Source organism: Brachyhypopomus gauderio, unplaced genomic scaffold, assembly GCF_052324685.1.
Source record: "Brachyhypopomus gauderio isolate BG-103 unplaced genomic scaffold, BGAUD_0.2 sc46, whole genome shotgun sequence".
Taxonomy (NCBI): domain Eukaryota; kingdom Metazoa; phylum Chordata; class Actinopteri; order Gymnotiformes; family Hypopomidae; genus Brachyhypopomus; species Brachyhypopomus gauderio.
The window spans coordinates 987,662-1,012,928 of record NW_027506872.1 but is presented as its reverse complement, the minus strand read 5'-3'; the positions used below and the strand labels follow the sequence as shown (position 1 = coordinate 1,012,928).

At 42.2% G+C, this 25,267-nt stretch overlaps 1 protein-coding gene and 1 long non-coding RNA gene across 3 annotated transcripts; both read right to left on the bottom strand.

The window, feature by feature from the left end:
- Positions 1-7,450: 7,450 nt before the first annotated feature.
- Positions 7,451-9,469, bottom strand: LOC143487024 (uncharacterized). The gene is made up of 8 exons (XM_076986329.1): positions 9,447-9,469; positions 9,238-9,326; positions 8,516-8,567; positions 8,369-8,422; positions 8,152-8,196; positions 7,991-8,055; positions 7,800-7,848; positions 7,451-7,726 (listed from the first exon to the last, which is right to left on the bottom strand). The coding sequence occupies exons 2-8, from the start codon at positions 9,321-9,323 to the stop codon at positions 7,451-7,453; spliced, it is 627 nt and encodes a 208-aa protein (XP_076842444.1). The 5' UTR covers positions 9,324-9,326; positions 9,447-9,469.
- Positions 9,470-13,551: 4,082 nt separating this feature from the next.
- On the bottom strand, positions 13,552-19,145 carry LOC143487078 (uncharacterized). Of its 2 annotated transcripts, XR_013123897.1 has the most exons (6): positions 16,522-16,587; positions 16,175-16,314; positions 15,676-15,880; positions 15,024-15,128; positions 14,374-14,567; positions 13,552-13,689 (listed from the first exon to the last, which is right to left on the bottom strand). It is a non-coding gene; the product is annotated as an uncharacterized LOC143487078 (long non-coding RNA). The 2 variants fall into 2 exon arrangements; XR_013123898.1 differs by lacking the exons at positions 15,024-15,128; positions 15,676-15,880; positions 16,175-16,314; positions 16,522-16,587 and adding exons at positions 17,836-18,146; positions 18,318-18,489; positions 19,131-19,145.
- Positions 19,146-25,267: the final 6,122 nt, after the last annotated feature.

The following is a 25,267-nucleotide window of genomic DNA, read 5'->3' as shown; positions in this document are numbered from 1 at the left end:
TACCAGGAGTTCCAAGTTTTTTAAAGTTGTGCTAACTTATTACATTGTGGCGTGGTGTGGGAGAAAAAGACCACAGACAAGTCTATTCTTATCAAGAACAGAGGTTTTATTCTCACTTCGCAAGAAAATTGGCACTCACAGGCACAATTAGATCAAACTCGAGGCCTTAACTAACTTGGCCTCACACATGAAACACAGGGGGAGGTCATGATGATGACAACGTTACACATACATGGAGGGGAAACTCGGATAATGCACATGTACATAAAAAATGGACCGGGGTGACTTAATAACACACAATTAATAATCAATAATATATAACACTATACGTACAGACATAAACACCACATAATACGCATAACAGGGCCGGAGCCGCAAGGGCTCATGGGTAATGACGTCATCCCGACGCTACAATATCTTGTTCAGATAATGTATATTTCCATACCTGTCAAGTGTCCCGTTTTGGCCGGGAAAGTCCCTTGCGGGTTTAGTCACATTCGTAGTTCAAAACATATTTGGGGTGTTTTTTCTTCACTTTTTGCCACTCCAAAGATGTTTTTGTCTCTCCTACAGCCTCGATTGCAGCTGTATGCAAATAACTGATTATGCAAATTACGCGATACGCGATTACGTCAGATACAGGAAATGTCTCGTATTATTAAATACAAAACTTGACTGGTATATATTTCACATGTACATAAATCTCTAAATTCAATACTAAGAATAGCTAACTGAAGTTGGGTCATATAAGACAAATGACAAAACACATTTGGACGTTAATATTCAGTTCAGAGTAGCGTAGGTTGCTGCTTGCTGCAGGTGAAATACATTTCAAGTTGTCCTGAGTCAAATTCTGGCAGAAATCGCAAACCCCGCCCCGTTCTCAACTAAGGAGTCAAATTGAGCATGCGCAGAGGAGTTGGCCTGGCCTTAACTAGGGTTCAACTACAATTTGTATGTTTTGACAATGCAGGTTGTAAGGTCAGATCAACTTTTAACAAGAAACTCAATAAAGTAAGCTGATCCAATTACTTTGGTATAGTTTATGGTGCAATTAATTATTTTTGGCTCAGCTAAACTAAAAATCATAGTAAGGTGAGCAATTTTAAGTTCTGTTTTTTACAGTGTAGGGTTCAGGGGCACCTACCGGCTCAGGAGTCCCTCCAAATGGTCAGGGCCTCCTTACGGGCACGGGACCACAGCCGGTCCTCCCCAAACACACATTTAAGGGGAGGAGCATGCGTGGAATTACACACAACAAATCACACCATACGCTAGGACAAAACGAACACGAAAAGACAAAATACAAAAGACCAATGGAGAGGACCCACACACGCACGCTCTGCAAACCGTGACGCACCCACTCCGGGTGCTACAACAGCTGCATTCAGGTCATTGTGGAATTGTTCACATGAAAGAACTTGCCAGCAGTTACTTCTGGTGGCCAGGACTCGATGGACAGATTGAAGAAACAACATCCTCTTGTACATTCCTCGGAGTGAATAGACTACAGCACATCCGGTCAGGTCCCTACTTTCCCTCCACAAATGGGCTAGCCAAACGGTTTGTGCGGAGCTTGAAGCATTCCCTGAAAGCTTCGTGTGGACAGAGCTCACTCCACCAGCGACTGAACAGTTTCCTACTGTCCTATAAGAATGTGCCACATTCAACTACTCAGGTCTCTCCTGCCACACTCCTCATGAAAAGACAGTTGTGTACCAGTCTTGATCTACTCAAGCCTTCTAGAATGAAAACTCTTGTCCTCTTGATGTCCTGCATCAACAACAAGCTCAAATTGAGAGACAGAAACAAAGAGCAAAACACAGTTTTCCATCTGGGAGATCAACTTTTGGCACAAAATTATGCTCGTGGACCAAAGTGGATCCGTGCGACTGTCATCACAAAAACAGGTCCAGTCTCTTACACAGTCAAGACTGCTGAGGACAATGTCTGGAGACGATACTCAGACCAGCAACTTCAAGGAGCAGCTACACCTGCAGAGTCTGTTGCAGCATCCAGTCCTGAACTTTCACAGTTGAGTTGTCCAGACCAGTGTTCTTTTCCTTTGAAAGAGTCACTGGCTCGAGACACTGCATCCCCTGAGCCTGTCTCGGCTACAGTTCAGCCGACACTACCCACTACTCAAGCGGTATCTCCAGCTTCATTGGACATTTCTAATTCAGGTGCCGGGTACACCCTTCGTTATCCAGTGAGAAACCGGCAACGTTTAATTTATTAATCAAGTGACATACCCTTAAGAATGGGGCAGAATAATCCCCAGGGTCTTGTCAGGGTTTGAGGTCTATCCTCACTCCCTTAGTGTGACGCGGGGTTAGAGGCAGCAGGAGGCAGAGGTTGAGCATCTAATGATTATGTCTCTATAATCAACAGAAATACTCAGGCCACTGGGCGGTACAAAACAACAGGCAAAAAGGAATACAAAAGCAAAGAAAAGGCTGTGTAGCGACGTCGAGCAGGAACAGTGTTGCAGCGGACTTTTCCCACGAAGCGAGGCGTGCAGGAAGTATGCGCAGCGCTGGACGTCGCGACCTGCAGGAATATAAGGAGCCCGAGTCTGATTAATGACAGGTGTCAGTACTCGGGCGATTGAGAGCGAGGGCGTGACCGAGAGTGAGTGGGTGTGTGTGTGAAGGGAGGTGTGTGTGCATACGCCCTCCGTTGGCGTCCGGACCGACCCACCGTAACACTTAGTTTACAAAAAAAGAAAGAAATATACATTGTTCTTATAAACATTGGTCATTGTTTTGAACTTTTTAAAATAGTTTCAAAAGTACTGCTTTTTGTTTAAGGGGAGGAATATGTCATGTAATGAGTAGCTCTCATAAGTACCTGAAGGCACTATATGTTGTTGTGCGCTGCACTCATTTTGTATTCATCCGCCACGCAGAACAATCTGTTGGTATTACAAGTAAACGAGTTGCTAACTGAGCCCCGACTCTCCGTCTCCGTGTATTCTTTGCTGTCTCAGTATAATTTGGTATAATACCAAAGACACAACATGTAGTTTCTGTTTCAGAAGACCTCTAGCATTTTCTGCAAGGCTGCGTCATCATCGTCAGCCCTTCATATCCTCAGGAATGTGATCATAAGGACGTTTGTACCAGAACTGATTTGGATCAGTCTGAGCCTTTTGTGTCCTCAAGAATGAGATCATCAGGACCATGGAGCTGATTCCAGAGCCTCACTCTCACGGCAAGATGCCACAAAGCCTTCTGGGAATTTTCAGGAATTGACCAGCAAGGACAGACAAATACGCCAAAATGGGCTTTTTTTCTTCTTTTGTGGGAAGAGCTTTGCGTGTTTTGAATGAGACCAGGAGTCCTCTGCATCTTCATGTTGGACCTAGAGCCCTGTTATCAAAGACCAACACAGTAGGATCAGACACATTGGCACATGTCTGATGGGCTCTCACGTGTGATAGGGCTGTAACGTGTGATAGGGCTCTCAGGTGTGTGATATGGCTCTCTCGTGTGTGATAGGGTCTCATGTGAGTGATGGGGTATCTGCTAGTGTCTGATAATAACTGATCAGTCATGACTTGGATGGAGCTTTTTGCCCCCGCTTTTTATTAGAGATACCCTCTTACCTCCAGGATGCCCTCTGACCTCTGTTGTGTTCTGGTTCTATTTTTTATAATCATAAACCTATTCTGTGCAATTTTGCTTTTCCTTGGGGTATGGCAAGGAACACGAGAGAAAGTTAAGGTCATGCGCTCTAAATCACACTGTGAAGCTGAATAATGTTACTGTAACAATCAGTTCTCGTGATGAGAGATGCATCTTCTTCTTCTTCTTCTTCTTCTTCTTCTTCTTCTTTTGGCAGTTCCCGTTTAGGGGTCGCCACAGCGGATCAAACTCCTCCATCTGGCCCTGTCCTGAGTGTCCTCCACTGACACACCAGCCACTCTCATATCCTCTACCACTGCATCCATAAACCTCATCACAGGTCTACCTCTCCTCCTCTCCTCCTCTACTCTATTCTCCTCTCATCTTCTAGAGTGAAGATGCATACGCAGATTAAAACAACAACTCATAGAAACAGGGGAGAGAGGTGGGAGGGAGTGACACAGTCTGAGTTGTCCACTTCTACACATGTACATGGACACACATGAGAGGGAGGGACAAAGATCAAGTTGTCCTCTCATGCACACGTACATGGACACACACGGGAGAGGTAGGGACAGTCTGAGTTGTCCACTCCCACACATGTACATGGACACACGTGAGAGGGAGGGACAAAGATCAAGTTGTTCTCCCCTACACACCTACATGGACACACACATGAGATGGAAGGACAAAGACCAAGTTGTCCTCTCATGCACACATACATGGACACACACGGGAGAGGTAGGGACAGTCTGAGTTGTCCCCTCCTACACACGTACATGGAGACACATGAGAGGGAGTGACACAGTCTGAGTTGTCCCCTCCTACACATGTACATGGAGACACGTGAGAGGGAGTGACACAGTCTGAGTTGTCCCCTCCTACACATGTACATGGAGACACGTGAGAGGGAGTGACACAGTCTGAGTTGTCCCCTCCCACACATGTACATGGACACACGTGAGAGGGAGTGACACAGTCTGAGTTGTCCCCTCCTACACATGTACATGGAGACACATGAGAGGGAGTGACACAGTCTGAGTTGTCCCCTCCTACACATGTACATGGAGACACGTGAGAGGGAGTGACACAGTCTGAGTTGTCCACTCCCACACATGTACATGGACACACGTGAGACGGAGGGACACAGTCTGAGTTGTCCTCTCATGCACACGTACATGGACACACACGGGAGAGGTAGGGACACAATCTGAGTTGTCCACTCCTACACATGTACATGGACACACACGGGAGAGGTAGGGACACAGTCTGAGTTGTCCACTCCCACACATGTACATGGACACACGTGAGAGGGAGTGACACAGTCTGAGTTGTCCATCCCTACACACGTACAGTACATGGACACACGTGAGACGGAGGGACACAGATAGATAGACAATATCCAAACACAGACACATTCAAACACAGACCAATATTCAAACACAGGCAATCAAACTGAACCTCACTAGGAAACTTCTCAGAACACACTCACAATGAGGTTCTTCAGCATGATACAGGCAGACATACACAGGAGACACTATCAGTGGTATTAACACAAAACAGCTGAGGAGATGAGACTTGAGAACTCTGGTGATGAGGACCTCTGGTGGCAGACTGGGGAAGTGACGCTGGATCTCACTTACTCCGACAGCCAGGTGAGAGCGAACATGTAGAAAAGATAAACTGCAAGTGTCTGATATTGTAAAGCAAACTTCACAGATAACTGTTAAAAACTGTTAGGGCTAAAAAAGCTAAATATCTGACCTAATTCTCAGGTCCTCTTTAATATTATTATGTGATGTCGGTTTCAAGGTTTCTATGAATGTCTGTGAATTGTTTTCAGTTCCTGTGGACAAGGTAGTAAGTGTTAGAACCTCTACTGTAGCTCCTCCTCTTCATCCCTGTATGGGGTCGTCTACTGTAGCTCCTCCTCTTCATCCCTGTATGGGGTCGTCTACTGTAGCTCCTCCTCTTCATCCCTGTATGGGGTCGTCTACTGTAGCTCCTCCTCTTCACCCCTGTATGGGGTCGTCTACTGTAGCTCCTCCTCTTCATCCCTGTATGGGGTCGTCTACTGTAGCTCCTCCTCTTCATCCCTGTATGGGGTCGTCTACTGTAGCTCCTCCTCTTCATCCCTGTATGGGGTCGTCTACTGTAGCTCCTCCTCTTCACCCCTGTTTGGGGTCGTCTACTGTAGCTCCTCCTCTTCATCCCTGTATGGGGTCGTCTACTGTATCTCCTCCTCTTCATCCCTGTATGGGGTCGTCTACTGTAGCTCCTCCTCTTCATCCCTGTATGGGGTCGTCTACTGTAGCTCCTCCTCTTCATCCCTGTATGGGGTCGTCTACTGTAGCTCCTCCTCTTCATCCCTGTATGGGGTCGTCTACTGTAGCTCCTCCTCTTCATCCCTGTATGGGGTCGTCTACTGTAGCTCCTCCTCTTCACCCCTGTTTGGGGTCGTCTACTGTAGCTCCTCCTCTTCACCCCTGTTTGGGGTCGTCTACTGTAGCTCCTCCTCTTCATCCCTGTATGGGGTCGTCTACTGTAGCTCCTCCTCTTCATCCCTGTATGGGGTCGTCTACTGTAGCTCCTCCTCTTCATCCCTGTTTGGGGTCGTCTACTGTAGCTCCTCCTCTTCATCCCTGTATGGGGTCGTCTACTGTAGCTCCTCCTCTTCATCCCTGTATGGGGTCGTCTACTGTAGCTCCTCCTCTTCACCCCTGTTTGGGGTCGTCTACTGTAGCTCCTCCTCTTCATCCCTGTATGGGGTCGTCTACTGTAGCTCCTCCTCTTCATCCCTGTATGGGGCTACATCATCCAATTGCACAGCCGGAGAGCCAACCGCAGTTCTAGACCTGCAGTTTTAGACCTGCAGTTCTAGACGTGCAGTAGTTTTAGACATGCGCCACCTAGCGGCTCGGAATGTAGCTAACGACAGCCAACCGCAGTTATAGACCAGCAGTTCCAAAGCGTGCCGTAGACTCAGCGGCATGTATATTGTAATAATCCATTGTATAAAGAGCTTATTTGTTAAATATGCCCATTGGTTCTCACTTGTTTTCGCCAAATCTATAAACTTTGACAAGTTTTAAACGATAATGTACACCACATTTTGTATTTAATAGAAGTAGTATGGATTTCTACTACTGAATTTCAGGCATATTTTGTATTAAAATCAGCAAAAATGGCTTAATGTTTCCAGAGTGATTTATTTTCCTCGTATACCTTTATTGGCATGCAACTAGCAATTTATAGATATGATACTTGGGGTTTATCGCCACAGTAATTTGCACTGGAAGAGAACTTCACCCGTTTTAATTGATCCCCCAAACCCTCATTATTTCTTTAATCATAGTGAATCTGTACTTTTGTACTATTAGTACACAGTTAATTAGGACTAACCAATCTGTACATGTTGACTATTTTATCTAGTATAACAACAGTATAGATTTACCTTGTATAAACAGGCATTGCCACTGTAATGACACTGACATACTAGTAATATACAATGAGACCAATGACAAATCCAAGTGTTCAACCTGAAGCTGACATCCATTTAATTACTCACTACTTTCCAAAAGCACTGGCAGAATAATTGTCATGTTCCCTAGATTTATATTTGCATTTTAGAATATTAATTGTCCATGCAATATAAGAATATTAAGCAAACAAAACATTAGATATTTCAACTGGCTTGAATGGCACATTAATTAATAAACCATTTGCATACCCATGTACACTATAATTATCTTCAATTTAAAGAAAAAAAATTGTGGCTTTGAATAAGTAGTACAAAAAAGCACGTGATTACATTTTCATTTATTTTATTCTTTAAATATACAATTAATCCTTAGTTTGCATTTCACACATTCATCAATAAACATTTCCATGTCATCTTGAAATTCAAAAATGAACAGACATGGCTCTTTTGCTAGCACTAGCATTTCTGTGTCATTGGCTTCTGTCAAAGCCCTAAGGGCCTTCTGAAGGTCGGCGAGCTCATAATGAAGGACATCTGGCTCCTGGACACTTCCCTTGAGAAGGTGTCTGTTGTCCTGGATCCACCCTACTGCTTTCTGAGCATCCATCAGGATTGGATGCTGCATAAGATAAGATGCAATAAATACTACAGTAAATGTTTGTATTGTGTAGTAATAAGAGCTTGTTACCCACCTGCATCTCCTGAACTTGTAAACCCTCTGGGGTGGTTACTTCATCAATCCTGATTTAAAAAATAAAAATGCTCACACCAATGAACTTATGTCAAACTCAATTGCATTTTAGACATCAACCACCATAACAAATATTTTATCAAATACTTTGTAGTTCTGAAAGATGGCTAAACAGTCATAAGAAGGCATTACCTGTTTACTGCAAAATGTTGTATAAGAATGAGACACCACCACTTTCGGATTGTTGGCATGTCATTCTAAAAATGCAAAATACACAAACAATTTGTATATACTGTAATGCTACAAATAATGGCAACAATGGAAAAATAGAATGCTAAATGATGATTCCTTACAGCCGTGAAGTCGAATGTTTTTCCCATGACCACGTAAAGTGCATACTGAAAAAAAAGTTATTTCTTAAGAATAGAAAATATTTTATCATATTCATTTTAACTTCATGGTATCAATGAACATGCAAGTTCCTAATCCCACTGAATTCCTCAATAAACCATTTTTAGATATTCATAAGTAAATCACGGAAAACAGCACAATAAATTTTCTGTTCCTTACCATTAACATGAAGATTCCACAGTCTACTGAGCCTTTCAACTGTTGTGGAACATTCTTAAACAAACAAACAAAGAAGGATATAATGCACAAAACAGCATACTGTAATGTGTTTTTAAGAATACAGGAAAAAAAGATGTTTATTAAAACCTTGTTTTTCACCAGCACCCACGTTCCTGGACACAGTCTTGCTGTGAGCTTGCTGTAACAGAGATTTACATATGTATTATGACTGTCCATTACTCATTTAAAATAAGAACTGTCTTGATCCATACCATATGACCAACTGTACTGCAATTGTATTGTTCTGTAGTTTTAAATTTTAAAAGACGTAGAAATAATACCAGTGGAAAAAAAATTATTTATATAAATTATTTATATAAAATTAAGCGCTGCTGAACTCCTCCCCATGCCAATCTCACTGCATGCTTCCTTTTACCAAATTAAGTGATTAACACTTTATCTGACAAAAAACACAAATGTAAAGAATAGTACAGTTGCTCATACATACAGGATTCAAGACTCAAAGCGAAAACTCAAGTAGCACTTTCCTGAAATAACCATCCCAAATATGATTTTAAGACTTTTATGGTTGAAATATACAACTATGCCCTGCCCCATAAGTTTAATAGCATTAACATTCATTTTAGCTTTTCAGCCCTTATTCTAGTTGCATTACAAGTGTAAAAAAGGGCTTTCAGGATAGTGTTACGAAGAGCATTTATTTGACAGCAGTTAGTCTGCTGGTAACAATTACTGCAAAGAACAGCAGTAAAATTTAGGTACGAACATTGAACATGACCTTGAACGTCACAAACTCAACAGTGAACCTCGAACTTTAGTTTGAACTTCAAACACAGCATTTATATAACCTGAACAGCTGTAAGTACTGCTTATCACCCAACCCACTAGGGTTGCTTGAATCAAAGATGAACATTTGCCTATGTTTAGGCTTCATGACCTGAAAAACTAATACATTTTCTGGAAATATAATTTTAATTATTTCAGGTACATTTAATCTATAGGAAAAATTTGCAATACATGGACTTATTAAAGCACACAATGTTTTGTTCATAAATACACACAACTTCCAGTGCCCAGGGGTCCAAGTAGAGAACAAAAGGACATCTTTGGAACATCTTTCTAATGGGTTTTTGAAAAAAGGGATAAAGAGTGAAAATACCAATTATATTTTTCATGTTAAACACAACTATGTAAATAATTTTGTCAACCTACTGGAAAGGACAAGAATGGATCTTGATTATATGGGGGCAACCACGTCACCACAACATATGCATCAGCAACCATCACATTGTAACGCGGTGGGAGTCGGGGTCGGACACATTTGCGGTGAAGAGTGGACCGCTACCTTGGCGGAGCTAGTCTCCTTTAAAGAAACCGCGCCCACACGGAGAGTGCGCGACTTACGAGACATACCAAACTCTAAACTGAAACCCGAACGAATGAATACAACGAACCACAGCGACTATGAAAGGAAAATACGTTTATGTAAATAAGAATTCTGAAATAATACAAGGTACAATGAAACACAGCAGAGACTAAAGTAAACAAGAGATACAAAACCACAACTACCAAAAACGCTAGACCACTAATACATAAACACGGGGGAAAACCATCGGGAACTTGAATATAAAAAACACAGAAGCTTAGACTAAACGACACGAAGACCGGCAGAGTAAGACAACTTAACAGATCACAAAGCAAACACCAGGATAAACTAAGAATGAACAGAGACTGCACGACTATGAGTAATTAAAGCTGAAACATACAAGGAGACAAGACTAACCAATACAAATACTTACAAGGCTTTTAAACATGAAACTAGAGCTAACAATCGGACTAACAAGAACTAAACCACCAGGTAACAAACACAATAACCCACGATGAGAACACAGAAAACCAGGAACTAAATACCAGACAATAATGAAACAAACAAGAAACAGGTGAGAAGGCAAATAACGGCAGGATAATTACAAAGAGGGTGTGGCGGACAGGAGGAGGGCGGAGCCAAGCATGACAGTACTCCCCCCCAAGCGCGCAACTCCGGGGCGCGCAAACCAAAACCCCACACAAGAAAAAAAATTAAAAAAACCCAAGAACAGTCACACCGGCATAGAAAATCTAAACAGACCAGATACAAATGAACCAATAACAGAGGCAAGAATGAGCAAGATCACAGACACATGAACAGGTACAAAGAAACTTACAAGACTTGGGACTGAAATACAACAAGACTGGGGCAACGAAACAGGAACAGAAAGAGACACGGGTACATTAACAGGGACCAACACAAAACCTGGAACCAGAGCAGGGAACAACGGCATACCTCTGGAGGACATGGCAGTGAGTACATCACATACAGTAGGGACATTCAAAGTCTTAGACACCGAGGCAGTATGTGTTCCTGTGATGACACCAGGGATACCCTGAGAACCACCAACTGTGCCAGTCCTAGATGGCGACCGAATGGCCTGCGGGGCAGGCCGGGTAGTCTGTGTGACCCACGGAGAGCTCCCTTGGCTCGCAGGAGCCTGCACAGGCAGCATGTGGGTGTCCGGTACTCCAACATATTGCTGGCGGCTCGTGGGGACAGGAAAAGTCTGCTGGTCCACAACAGGGACAGGAGGAGCTGGCTGACAGGCCCTCGGGTGCCATGGGACCGGCAAGACGCTGGGGAGTGTGGAAGCAGATGGTGGAGACAACCCCCTCTGGGGCACTGGAACAGGGGACGACCCCCTCCGGGGCGCTGGAACAGGGGGCGCTGGAACTGGCGTAGGCGACCCCCTCCGGGGCGCTGGCACAGGCGGCGCTGGCATCGGCGTTGGCGACCCCCTCTGGGGCGCTGGCACGGGCGGCGGCGACCCCCTCCGGGGCGCTGGCACAGGTGCTGGCCTCTCCTGGGCCTCGGGCACGGGTGCTGACCCCTCCTGAGGAGTGTGGCCACCACTCCCCCCCAAAAATCTCCTAGGGGTCTCCAGGGGTGAGGCCAGAGGAATGAGTGGAGGTAGACCAGGTATGTCGGAGAGCTTTAGCGCAGACCGAGGACGGGTCTCGGGAGGCATTACGGCTGCCGGGGCCGGGAACGCGGCGGCGGCTGCTGCAGGGTCTGGAGGCGCAGCGGCTGCTGCAGGGTCTGGAGAGGCAGCTGCTGCAGGGTCTGGAGGCGCAGGGGCTGCTGCAGGGTCTGGAGAGGCAGCTGCTGCAGGGTCTGGAGAGGCAGCTGCTGCAGGGTCTGGAGAGGCAGCTGCTGCAGGGTCTGGAGAGGCAGCTGCTGCGGCTGCTGCAGGGTCTGGAGAGGCAGCTGCTGCGGCTGCTGCAGGGTCTGGAGAGGCAGCTGCTGCGGCTGCTGCAGGGTCTGGAGAGGCAGCTGCTGCGGCTGCTGCAGGGTCTGGAGAGGCAGCTGCTGCGGCTGCTGCAGGGTCTGGAGAGGCAGCTGCTGCGGCTGCTGCAGGGTCTGGAGAGGCAGCTGCTGCGGCTGCTGCAGGGTCTGGAGAGGCAGCTGCTGCGGCTGCTGCAGGGTCTGGAGAGGCAGCTGCTGCGGCTGCTGCAGGGTCTGGAGAGGCAGCTGCTGCGGCTGCTGCAGGGTCTGGAGAGGCAGCTGCTGCGGCTGCTGCAGGGTCTGGAGAGGCAGCTGCTGCGGCTGCTGCAGGGTCTGGAGAGGCAGCTGCTGCGGCTGCTGCAGGGTCTGGAGAGGCAGCTGCTGCGGCTGCTGCAGGGTCTGGAGAGGCAGCTGCTGCGGCTGCTGCAGGGTCTGGAGAGGCAGCTGCTGCGGCTGCTACAGGGTCTGGAGAGGCAGCTGCTGCGGCTGCTACAGGGTCTGGAGAGGCAGCTGCTGCGGCTGCTACAGGGTCGGACCAAGCATGGTTCCAATGCGTGGCATTATATTTGCTGAACCGAGCTCGGAGCAGTTCAAAAAATCCCTCCACAGTGCTCATCTCCTTGGCTCGGTGAGTCATGAGCAGGTCCGCCCATTGCAGAGCCCGACCCTCCAGATACTGCAACAAAAACCTGACCTTAATAAACTCGGGTGGCTCTGGGCAAAGGAGAGAAGAAAAAAATAATCTACTTTGGAGGATAAATCCCTCCAGGGGTCCCTCCCCATTAAACTCATGGGGTGGACAGATTAACGAAGGTAGATCAAAAGGTATGCCATTTTGTAGCCTGTACTTAAGATCCACCGGAAACGAAGTCAACCAGGAATTGTCAGGCACATGTGGTTCAGGTAGTTCTGTCTCACAACACTCTCTCGCTGTGTCCTTAGTAGGTGGGTTATTATGTAACGCGGTGGGAGTCGGGGTCGGACACATTTGCGGTGAAGAGTGGACCGCTACCTTGGCGGAGCTAGTCTCCTTTAAAGAAACCGCGCCCACACGGAGAGTGCGCGACTTACGAGACATACCAAACTCTAAACTGAAACCCGAACGAATGAATACAACGAACCACAGCAACTATGAAAGGAAAATACGTTTATGTAAATAAGAATTCTGAAATAATACAAGGTACAATGAAACAGCAGAGACTAAAGTAAACAAGAGATACAAAACCACAACTACCAAAAACGCTAGACCACTAATACATAAACACGGGGGAAAACCATCGGGAACTTGAATATAAAACACAGAAGCTTAGACTAAACGACACGAAGACCGGCAGAGTAAGACAACTTAACAGATCACAAAGCAAACACCAGGATAAACTAAGAATGAACAGAGACTGCACGACTAGGAGTAATTAAAGCTGAAACATACAAGGAGACAAGACTAACCAATACAAATACTTACAAGGCTTTTAAACATGAAACTAGAGCTAACAATCGGACTAACAAGAACTAAACCACCAGATAACAAACACAATAACCCACGATGAGAACACAGAAAACCAGGAACTAAATACCAGACAATAATGAAACAAACAAGAAACAGGTGAGAAGGCAAATAACGGCAGGATAATTACAAAGAGGGTGTGACGGACAGGAGGAGGGCGGAGCCAAACATGACACACATCTATTCCCTGTGGAAATAACAAGAAATTGGAAGGCAAAAATCTGACAGTATCTAAAATTAAGCTGGTCTTTCAGAAAACAAAAACACCATAGTGCATGTGTTTTAAATATAAATGAGTAAGTGTAATTGGACTAAATAGGAATATTAAAATAAATAACCTGAAGCTGCCCAAATCTTCTCAAAAACTTTGTCGTATGTTTGCCGTGATTTCATCTCATTTGATAGTCTGACAAGAAGATCACTCCGAGATCCTGTGTGATCCAAGCCACATTCTTTGCATAGCCGTCTTATAGTGTCAACCTTTCAAACAAAAATAAATGAAAAATATCAAAATATCAATTAACACATACACATGCTACATGTGTGGGCTCACTTGCTGCAAAAAGCTGTCCAAATACACAAATTAATATAAAATCAAAGTACAATCCATAACAAATAAACTCTATTAACATAAATAGTTCACTGAATATAAAAATATAACTAAAAGCAAAGATACCCAAGTACTATAAAATGAATTATGTGAATCAATGAAATAAATCCAGGTGCATCAGGTAAAAAAACTATATCATATATGTGAGGTAGTGTCACGGTACGGCGGCCCCCTACTGGTCGCCCCCGTCTACAGCAGCAGCTCGTCCTGTGGGTGTGGTGTTGTGTTCGTCCCTCAGGTGGGCGGAGCCCGCGATCCGTCTCACCTGAGGGTCGTTTGTTCGTCTATATATGTCTTGTCTTTGTACCAGTTGACCGCTGGTTATTATATCCTTAATTCGGATCAGTTCACGGGTTTTGGTTTGCGCACTTTACATATTAAACCATCCTATTTCCCTGAGACTTGGCGTGATCGCTTCCATTTATTTTCGCTCACCCTGCCCGTCACAGGTAGAGCAAGGTGGAGCTGAGTAAGGATAAGAATATTCAGTCTGAAGATCATTTGTTTTTTGTGATTATTTGGAATTATGTTAAGTAATTCTAAATAATAAATACCTTCTGTTTGAAAAGTTCTTCCCGAAGACGGTCTTCTGTGACATTAATCTCAGAGTGCTCAGCTCTTGATTTTGGAGCATGAACTTTGGCATATTCTGTGTTGAGCACAGTACTGGATCCACGTGTGTTTTCACCAATCCATGGACTCCAAAAATGGTAAGAGGGTGGTACTGCAAGTGGATTGTTTCTGCAACCTAAGATCAAGAACAATAACCATATAAATTGTTATTTAGCACATAACTAATACATTACAGTCCAAATGTATACAAGCAAGAAAGGATATGTTAAAGCAACACACTACTGTTATCAAGTTGATTCAAAGCAGCTTCAGAATATTCCACGCTCTTGTCTTAAGAGTGCTATAATTTGTACAAGTGTGATCTACTTATTTATTATTCATAGACTATAGTGCCTTACACTAAGCAGGATTACATTATTTATACAATCTTAATGTAACACACCAGATTAAAATCATGAGGGGACATGACTGGAACATAATGGGGGTAGTCATGTAGATTTAAATACATTAAGAGCTACAATAAATCATTACAGGAAATCAACAGAAGAAAGTCTGGTTGCAACTAGTGTTGCAGACATTTATTTCAACATGTCTTCTCTATTTATAAACATTCTATTTGGATTGTACTTACTTTTCACTAATCCTCTGCCAACCATCTCCATTGAGAGTGCCTCCCAAAAGTGTTCAATATTCACCTCACCATTGAAATGTTCTGGGGGTTCTTTAACGTCACTGACTAAAATAGAAATGTGCAAAACTAACAATAGATATTGTGCAAGAACGTGTATGACCATGGAAGTGACAGGAATACCTTAATTAAATTATCAGGATGCGTGAATGAATACTTCTGGATCTATCTATCGATCGATAGATAGAATGAAAGAAAAGTATTCACTCACCCATTCTAATCATTTATTTCAAGTATTCTTGATAATGTCATGGTAACAGATGTATAAAACCAAGCAACTACATATGCAGACTGCTTCTACAAACATTAGTGAGTGAGTGTCTCAGGAGCTCAGTGAATTCTAGGGTGGTAGCATGATAGGATCATCTTGTGCAGTCCAGTCATAAAATTTCCTCATTACTATATAGTCCACAGTCAATTGTCAATTATAACAAAGTGGAAGTGACTGGGAATAAAACAACTCAGCCACAAATTACAGCAGATACTTAAGTGCAGAATCAGTTGTTACAGAAGCTGTTACAGCAGACATCATATTAAATCCAAATGTTGGCAATATAGTATATATACAATTTAAAAAATAACTAAAAATATGTACCTGACAATTGAAAAGCGCCCTTCTTGTGCAGGTCCATAATCACTACTGGTGGATGATATCCACATGTGATGCAAGAGTACTTGTGCTCATTGTCACTTAGAGCTTCAAAATGAAGGTAAGCATGCAAAATTGTGTCTGATGAAGGGAACTGTATGCCTGTCATCAGCTGTAGAAATTCAACTGCTCTACTTACAGCTGTGTGGACCTAAGGGACAAAATATTTTTGTTATTTACTGTTATTAATTTCATTATACTTTATCCTTTGAAATCTTCTATGTTAAAAATTGTCTTTGAAATGGTATCATCCCATCCCATCAATCCATTTAATCTCCTAAAATCAACAGAATGTGTTAAAACTGAATATTAGCTATTTAGAAGACAAGACTAATTATTAAAAATAAAATCCAATAACATCCTACTTTTAAGAATATTCTGTCACAACAGTACATAAAGTTTTGATTGTATGATATAATGTATTAACTGAGTAAATATTTATTACCTGAATTAGATTTCTAAGAGTTAAGCACAGAGGAAGGTCAAGAAGAACATAATCATTGAAATTGTGAAGTCCATCTTTCCATTCTTGATAGCGGTAGTACATTCCACATTGTGGGCATTGCTTGCAGTATGTTGCAACATCTAAAAATTAGACACCATATTTACAAATAAATAATACAAAAAGCAGTTAAGAAATTAATCAAGTAGATTGTGCAGCATCATACACTGCAACAACATACACTAATGAAGCATAATATTATGACCTGGAGCTGAAAAAATTTAGGGGTGTTGAAACAGAAACATTTTAAGCATGCTTACTGTAACATTTCCTAAATACATTGTACTTGCCTTCAATTACACCAAGATTGGTGAGTATTTTGGCTTGTCTTGTAATCATGATCGCTTCATCAAGAGGACCAGGTCTTGGGCACCGATGACATTTTGCTTCTTCTGGAACAAGATTTCTAGGGTAGTCTTTTTCCAGGGAAGGCTGAATGAGCTTCTTTGGTATAACTGCAGGTACTTTCTTGTTTTTAAGAATATAGTCTGCCATGTCTGACAGTCCATCACCCTTTGGTGGGTAACTGCAAGTGCTCTCAGATTCATCATTGCACCTATTCATGTCACCTGAAGTCCTCTGCTCTTTGTCTGTGCTTGGGACTACCACTTCTTCTGTACTGCGGACAGTACGGAATAACTTGCGTTGAGTCTCAAATAGGTGCCATTTTGCAATGTATTTGTGAATGCATGATCCTCTGTTTTTAGCACATGGACAATGCCAGGAATTCAGTTTTGTGTCATAAACAACAATGACACGTCCCAGACGGCTGTAGTAAGATACTGTTGGTTCATATACTGAAATGCATTTTTTGGATTGTGGAATGCCAATAGTCTCTACTGACAGGGGAACTTTGTTGCTACAGGCAAGATCCTGCCGTGTGAGGCAGGCTTTTTTTTTTCCTCACTGAGCCATTTTTGTTTAACCATCTCAGAAAGTACCTCACTTGTTAGTGACACTGTTTTGGCTGTGGAAGTGGAATAAAAAACAGATCGAAGATGCTTGCACTGATATCCAATTAGCCCACTCCTGTGTGCCAAAATCATGTTTACTTCACATGCACTTGACTCACATGACACCCTATGATTCTCACCCCATGTCTTGCATTGACAGTGAACAGGAATACTGTGTCCCTTGAAGGTTTTTAATACAGCATAAATACCATTTGCTGCATCAATGCACTGACTGTCAAGATGATGTTTATCATCAATGTGCAATGCAGTCCTGTCTGTGTGTTTCCGATCAATGTGCCTTTGAATATTGCACTTATTCATTAATCTGTTGCAAACTGGGCATCTTTTCTTGACCACCTCTCTCAAACGTACTCTTTTAGCACACTGGATGGCTACATCTGTAGAACTCGGTGCTGACGACACTGTAGTACCAACGTGGATCTTGGTTATGGTCTCTGGCGTGCTTGTTGGACTTATTATGGCCTTGTTAGAAGATGTCATCTCAGAGGCTGCAGATGTGGGCAATGTATTGACAGACATTGCTTCCAACGAGGCTGATACGTTCATGCTCGTGGTGGATAAGGACTCATTGATCACATAATTGGCGACACTACTTATGAAAGCAACTTCCCTTGAAGCAGCAACACTGACCTTTGTGCTGGATTGGAACTCTAAGGCTTCCGAGGTTGGTCCTTTTATGCTATGTGTGGTTCTTTCAAAGGCAGACACATTGGTGGTAGTGGAAGTAGACTCCAAAGCTGCAGAGATTAGTGCATTACCAATGGAAGGTGCACTGGTTGTCTTGGATGAGGTGGACTTCTGAATTGGCAGTTTTTTGCTTTCTTTGCATAAAAGCAAATGTTTCGTAAAATCTGTTCTCCGTAAAATTGTAGTGGAACAGTACAAACAGTGGTAATGTAGCTCTGTTCTGCATTCCAAGCCACATCTGTGAATAATAAAACCTAAAATAATCAAATAAATGTATAAGAGCACACAGTAGGTTAGGACTTTCAAAAGCTACACCTAACAAATAAATTTATTAAAAATCTAAATAAATTATGATGTCATGTTTTAAGCAGTTATTTACCAATAACTGAATCATTATACTTCCCTCTAGCATGTAGAAAGTTTACCTTCATGTCGGACAGCTCTATTCAAGTGCCCAGCCAGATGTGTCTCAAGTTTGTCCAGGCGTGCTGGCTTGAACACAGATGGTGCACAAAAAGGGCAGTGATAATTACTGCAGCAGGACACACATTTTGCCAGGTTTGGCAAGGATGCTTCTCCCTGAATTGTAATGTGATTCTAAAACATAAAAGGCCAAAAAATAATTCTTACATTACTTTAAAAAAGCTCATTAATTCTATCTGGTGTTACACTTCATTAATGTATCTGTTTATATATATATATATATATATATATATATATATATATATATATATATATATATATATATATATATATATATATATATATAAACAGATACATTAATATACATATACATACATATACATTTGCAGAATGTAGGTGTGCTGGGTTACTTTAGATGAAACTAGTTGATTTAAAAGGTGTATTTCTAGCTTCTACAGGTTTGTTCCAATCATTTTAATAATTGAAATGCTTTAATAAAATTATTTATGTCTCATATAACTACAATGTTAAACATACATGTTATGAAATTGTGACATTTACGTTAAATCATGAACCGTAAAAAAAAAGCTACTTTAGCTTGCTTACTACTAGCGTAGTTAGTGCTAATTCCCTTCCTTTAAGCTGTTTCAAATTTAGTCAAACTAGCTGCCAAGCAGCCATAAAGGTAGCCAGAACCAACGAACCAAGACACACTAACGCTAGCCAGATTCATCCTTCATGACATAAACGTTACGATAACACAAAAATTACCTTCAGACATTATCATATATCTATTATATATTATTGTTGCTTACAAACATCGTTCTTCATCGTTCTCCCGCGACATACCAGAACAGTATCTGAATATTACCTTACATTCCGAGCCGCTAGGTGGCGCATGTCTAAAACTACTGCACGTCTAGAACTGCAGGTCTAAATCTGCAGGTCTAGAACTGCGGTTGGCTCTCCGGCTGTGCAATAGGCCCTTTTCACACTTCCGCATTTTTTCTTCCGGAAGCTCTCGTTGCAGGGTAAAGTTACTTCCGTTACACATTAAACAATGGCAGAGTCCAATAACAAGAGCTTTTGCGATACACCTAGGAGAGCGGGCCAAGATGGCAGCGTGATAACACATAGTATGTTGAGCGCTCAGCACCAAACTTTAATATACATTTTCCACCTGTGTAAGCAAAGCTTTTTCAAAATAAACTCCTAATTGAACTAAGTCTGACAACCTTTGGAGCCTTAAAAATGCCCAAGTCAGCCAGAAAAGGTGACGTCTGCGGTGAGAAACAAAACCAAGTTAGCATCGCAGCTAGTGACCACGACTATAATGGCAGCACGGACTGCATGATGCTTTCGCCGAATGAAGAGGACTTCCCGCCGCTGGTGATCACCCCAAGTAAGCCTCCTCCTGCCAAGAAACCCACTCTGTTCAAATCCCGTGACACAGACATCTTTGGCTCTGACAATGCTGTCCTCACATTATCAAACCTGATCAACTCCAGAAGCGACGCACTCGAGAGCTTGGTGGACGCCCTTCGCACCGAGTTAAAAGTGATGAACGAAAAAATGACTCTAATTGAAAAGCGAGTGGAGAGGAATGAGGCGTCAGCTTCGAAATGCCTTACACGCATCGCTGACCTGTAAAGCTATGGCAGGCGGTGGAACCTGAGGCTGCAGGGACTTCCAGAGGATGAAAAGGAAAACGTACGTGCGGAAGTCATCAGCATATGTCAACATGTGCTTCCATCTGAGAAAGAGAAACTTCTCGACGCCATAGATGTAGCTCATCGGCTGGGGAAAAGGCGGTATGATAACCCGAGGGCGCGTTGTGTTATCGTCAGGTTTGTGTCCCGGCGGTACAGGGAGGAACTATGGAAAGCAGCGAAGAACAATGCCTTTCTACAGTCAAGAGGTCTGCGCTTCACGGAGGACCTGACCATGGAAGAAAGGGAGCACAGACAAAAACTGTGGCCCAAGATTAAGAAAGCACGAGGGGAAGGGAAGACAGCCTACTTTGTTGGGGGAAGAGGTTTTATCAACGGCTCAGAGATACGGCTGTAGAGGTGGAGAGAAACTACTTTTCCTAAAGAAGTTTGGCAGCTGTTTATCCAACTTTCTCGGGCTCATTTAGTTCTTAGATTCATCTGCCTGGAGAATAGTTAACTGCCATTAAAAATAAAAATAAAAAATACATATATATTATCCTTTTAATAATGAGTGGGGATTAGAAATTGTTAACACTGTTTATTCTATCCACATTAGAGCCGTGTTTTCTTAAATGGGCAATCTCGGTATACATATTTAACTGTTTGGAGCATTATTATAAATTTAAGGAACTCAAAAGGAAAATAAAAAGGGCTTTGCTGAAGTTAATGTTCAAGCACTTTGACTGTTTATTGTAATATAGAATTTTGGTGCTGATCTCAACGTTGCACATTCAAACTACTTAAAGTTTACTTGAAGTTTTCTCTTTGTTTACTATTGTTCAATTCTGTTAAGTCTATCTTTAATATCTCTTAATGCTAGGGGTTTGCGTAACAATGTTAAGCGCAAAGCTTTATTTCTTTCTGCCAAGCAGTTCAGAACAGACCTTGTCTATCTACAAGAATCACACTCTGTGCCAAATGATATCAACTACTGGAGATCGCAGTGGGGTAACTCCATTTGGCTCTCTCATGGCACAGAGCATTCAGCTGGGGTCACTACATTAAAGAACAGGTTCAGTGGGGATGTTTTATGTACTGTGTGTGACCCTGCTGGTCATTTCATTTGCCAAACCATACAATGTAACGACCAAATATACATAATATGCAACATGTATGGGTACAATTCAAGACAGGATAATAACAATCTTATTACATCTATAGAGGATCTATTGCTAAGCTGTTTATCCAAATTTCCAAATGCTAAGTTACTGTTAGGAGGCGACTTTAATATTGTGCTTGATAGTTCCATTGATAAATGGCCTTCAAGGTCAGCAAATAGAACAAATACAAATTTCACTGCATTCATGGATAAATTTAATCTTGAAGACATATGGAGAGTAAAATACCCTAATAAAATTGCCTTTACATGGAGCAATAAAACAGGGTCCAAGCAATCTAGAATTGATTTTTGGTTAATTTCCCAGGGTTTTAACAAGAATGACATTGAGGTGGACATACACCCCACTCCCCTCACAGATCATAAGGCTATATATATTAAAATTAAATTATCTGTCTCTCAATTAGGTGCCCCCCATTCAGGATATTGGAAACTTAACAGCTCAGTACTAACTAATGAGGTGGTAAAGAGAGAGGTGTTGCGTATGATTTCACACTTTTGGTTTAAAGCTAGGAAAGAGGTACAATTTGGCATTAACTGGGAGCTTTTGAAGTTTGAGCTTGGTATTTTCTTCAGAAAATTCAGCAGTGATTTAGCCAAATCCAGGAAAATTGAGGAGTTGAATGTGGTATCAAGGATCACCTGTATGTCTGGTAAAACCCCAGATACACTATCAGAGGGTGAAAGACTAGAATTTTCTATTTTGAAAACTAAATTAGATGAACTGTATACTCTGAAAGCTAAAGGGGCCTTTGTCAGATCTAGAGCAAGATGGCTGGAGGAAGGTGAACAAAACTCTCACTACTTTTTCAATTTAGAGAAACATCACTCCAAGGTTAACAGTCTCAATAAGCTAAACGTGAATGGGGTGCTTACAGATGATCATAAAATAATATCCATATACTGTAGTCAATTTTATGCAGAATTATACAGTTCCAAATTTTGCCAGAGGTCGGCTGATGCCTTTCTGAACTCCATAACAGCTAAAAACATCTCAGATGATGAGATGGCGCTGTGTGACGGTCCTATTAGACTTCAAGAGGTTATAGATGCAATCAATCAACTAAAAAATAATAAGTCACCTGGAACTGATGGGCTGGTCTCAGAATTCTACAAATCTTTCACAGAGGATCTGGCTCCCTTTCTCTTTGAGGTCTTTTTGGAAAGTATAGAACAGGGGTAATCAATTAAATCTTTCCGCGGTCCATTTTTGGCAGATAGCTCAGACCTTAGGTCCGGGTCCGCGGTGGCAAACGAAAGTTGTTGAGCGGGGTGGGCGAACTAAAGTTGTTGAGCGGGGGGGGGCAACGTAACACTCAAATGGGTGGTGAATGTAACACTCGTCTCCGGTTTAAAATATAGTCTCCCGTTAAAATTTTTTTGGCATTTGGGTCCGTATCCAGTTAATCAGGAATGTAATTGGGTCCGGACAGGACGGCGTTCGGGTCCGGATCCGGACCGCGGTCCGCCATTTGGTGATACCTGGTATAGAAAATGAACAACTTCCCCCAACCATGACGCAAGGTCTAACAACACTACTTCCCAAATCCAATAAAGACACTTCCTTGATTGATAATTGGCACCCAATATCACTACTTAATAACGACTATAAAGTATTTGCTTTAATTTTTGCTAGAAGACTGAAAATGGTACTGGGCTCAATAATTGAAGAAACACAGTCAGGCTTTATGTCTAAAAGACACATAACAAACAATATTAGGCTAGTTATGGACATTATAGATTACTCTCATATCAGTGGTGGACAGTAACTAAGTATTCGTTACTGTACTTAAGTAACATTTCCATGTATCTGTACTTTACTCAAGTACTTTTATTTGGTGAGACTTTATACTTTTACTTCACTACATTTCAAAGCGAAAATTTTAACTTTTCACTTCGTTACATTTACAGAAACATCTAGTTCCTTTTTCATTTTTAAATCAACGCTTAATAAAATACCGACAGGTCAAAGTGTACCGTGTCACAGACTATAACCAATCAGCGCTCAGTAAGAGATTAAGAGTTGTACGCTAATTGGCTGAGGATCTGACATGGCTGCAACAGATGGCTTCCCCCAACACCCCTGACCTTATTTAGCCCAATTGTTTGAATTCCTCGAAAAGAAAAATTATTCGTGTTCCTCCTCTGCATTGCGAAGAACACATCGCTGTCATCATTTATGAACTCGCCGTCAAATTTGAAAAAACACATCGAAGTAAGTTCGCCATTAGATGAGTAGGTTTATATACCCCGGTTAATTATATCACATTGAAGTACACTACATTTAACAGATGCTTTTATCCAAAGCAGTGTGCTAGTACCCACATTGCAATCTGTGGAGATGCTAAACGCCAGTTTAACACAGGAGACTCCCACATCAAACGTTAAAGCCGGGGACACGTACACGCGAATTTGGCCAAGCGAAGCGAACTTCGCAATTCATTCCTATGAGGGAGGCGAAGGCAAGCAAATATGAGCGAAGCAAAATTATAAAAATTATTATAAAAATTATTATTATCAGGGTTGGGTGGCGGGGCGGCGGCATGTGTGTAAAATGTTGGTGGGGTGGCGGCGAGTGTAAATTGTTGGACACAAATTAAGTATTATATCGCGATCGATCGATCGCCAGTGGTTGGCGCCAGAGCGAACTAGTAGGCCTAACTCATTGAATCATATATGTAGATCGGAGATAAATAAACTGGATTTTTTTTCAGTGTGAGAAATCGGATGTATGTCGTGTGAGCGAGTGAAGACGGTCTCTGGTAAGGACAGTCAATGCGTGTGTCTCACGCTCATTGTGTGAGAGTTGGAAACCCTGATTATTATTATTATATGAATTATTCGGCCAAGTTTAATATTATGAGTTCAGTAGCTTCTAGCTTCCCTGTCCCGCCATGTGGTGGACAATAGAACCTCAGAAAAAGTCCCCCAAGCTAGCACTGAAGTGACCGGTTCGAAATTATTGTTCTGTTTGGTGGTGAATTATGTTTTCATATTAAACGGTTTGTCCACTTGTCCACCTTTCTAGTGTGAATTATTAATATGGATAAAGTTTGGAAATGAATGTCGTGAGGATAATATAGGCTAGTTTTGTGTATTTTGTGTTTGCTAGGCAAATGTAAGGCAAGGGTTTGTTTCCTGTTCACCTGTTGATCGATTAGGCCTAGGGGTTTTGATGTGACGCTAAGATAAAAAAAATGTTTTTACTTTTACTTTTAGTACTTAAGTATTTTTGAAGGCAGATACTTTTGTACTTCTACTCAAGTAAAAAATTGAGGTGAATACTTTTACTTTTACTTGAGTAATATTCAATGCAAGGTAACTGTACTTTTACTCAAGTACATAATTGCTGTACTTCGTCCACCACTGTCTGATATTCTAGATGATGATGGATTTATTCTGTTCTTAGACTTCTATAAGGCCTTTGACACAGTGGAACACCAGTTTATCTTACAGTCTTTGCATAAATTTGGCTTTGGTACTTACTTTTCTTCTGCTATAAAGACACTTTATAAGAACAGCAGTAGCTCTATTAAATTACCAAATGGCACATCCCCCAGATTGGATATCTCTAGAGGTATAAGACAGGGCTGTCCTGCCTCCCCTTACCTCTTTCTGTTGGTGGCACAGCTTATGGCATATCATATCAGAAATAGTGCTGTGGAAGGCATCTCCCTCCTTGGCAGAGAACTAATTTTAACTCAGCTTGCAGATGACACAACACTCTTTTTGAGAAATGAGGGCCAGATCCCTGTAGCCATTAATATAATTCAGGACTTTTCAAAGGCATCTGGTTTGTGCCTCAATCTTCATAAATGTGAACTTATGGCTATCAAAAACTGTACAAAACCTGAACTGTATCGCATTCCCGTAAAGGAGGAAGTGCAATACTTGGGAATCTCAATAATAAAAGATCAAAACAAAAGAAGCACCGCAAATTTCAACCCAATTATACAGAAAATCCAAAATAAATTAAATCTGTGGCTCTTACGAGATTTATCATTGAGAGGAAGAGTTTTACTCAGCAAAGCAGAAGGAATATCTCGGCTAATATATGCAGCCTTGACTCTGCATCTCACTGATGAGACCCTAAAAAAAATAGAGAAAATGCTCTTTAACTTTG

Excerpts from the sequence above, each read along its gene's own strand:
- LOC143487024 (XM_076986329.1), bottom strand. The coding sequence starts at position 9,323 with ATGAAGCCTAAACATAGGCAAATGTTCATCTTTGATTCAAGCAACCCT. Across the intron at positions 8,568-9,237 it reads CAGTACTTACAGCTGTTCAG|CAAGCTCACAGCAAGACTGT; the intron begins GTTATATAAATG and ends TCTCTGTTACAG. Across the intron at positions 7,849-7,990 it reads CAACATTTTGCAGTAAACAG|GATTGATGAAGTAACCACCC; the intron begins GTAATGCCTTCT and ends TTTTTAAATCAG.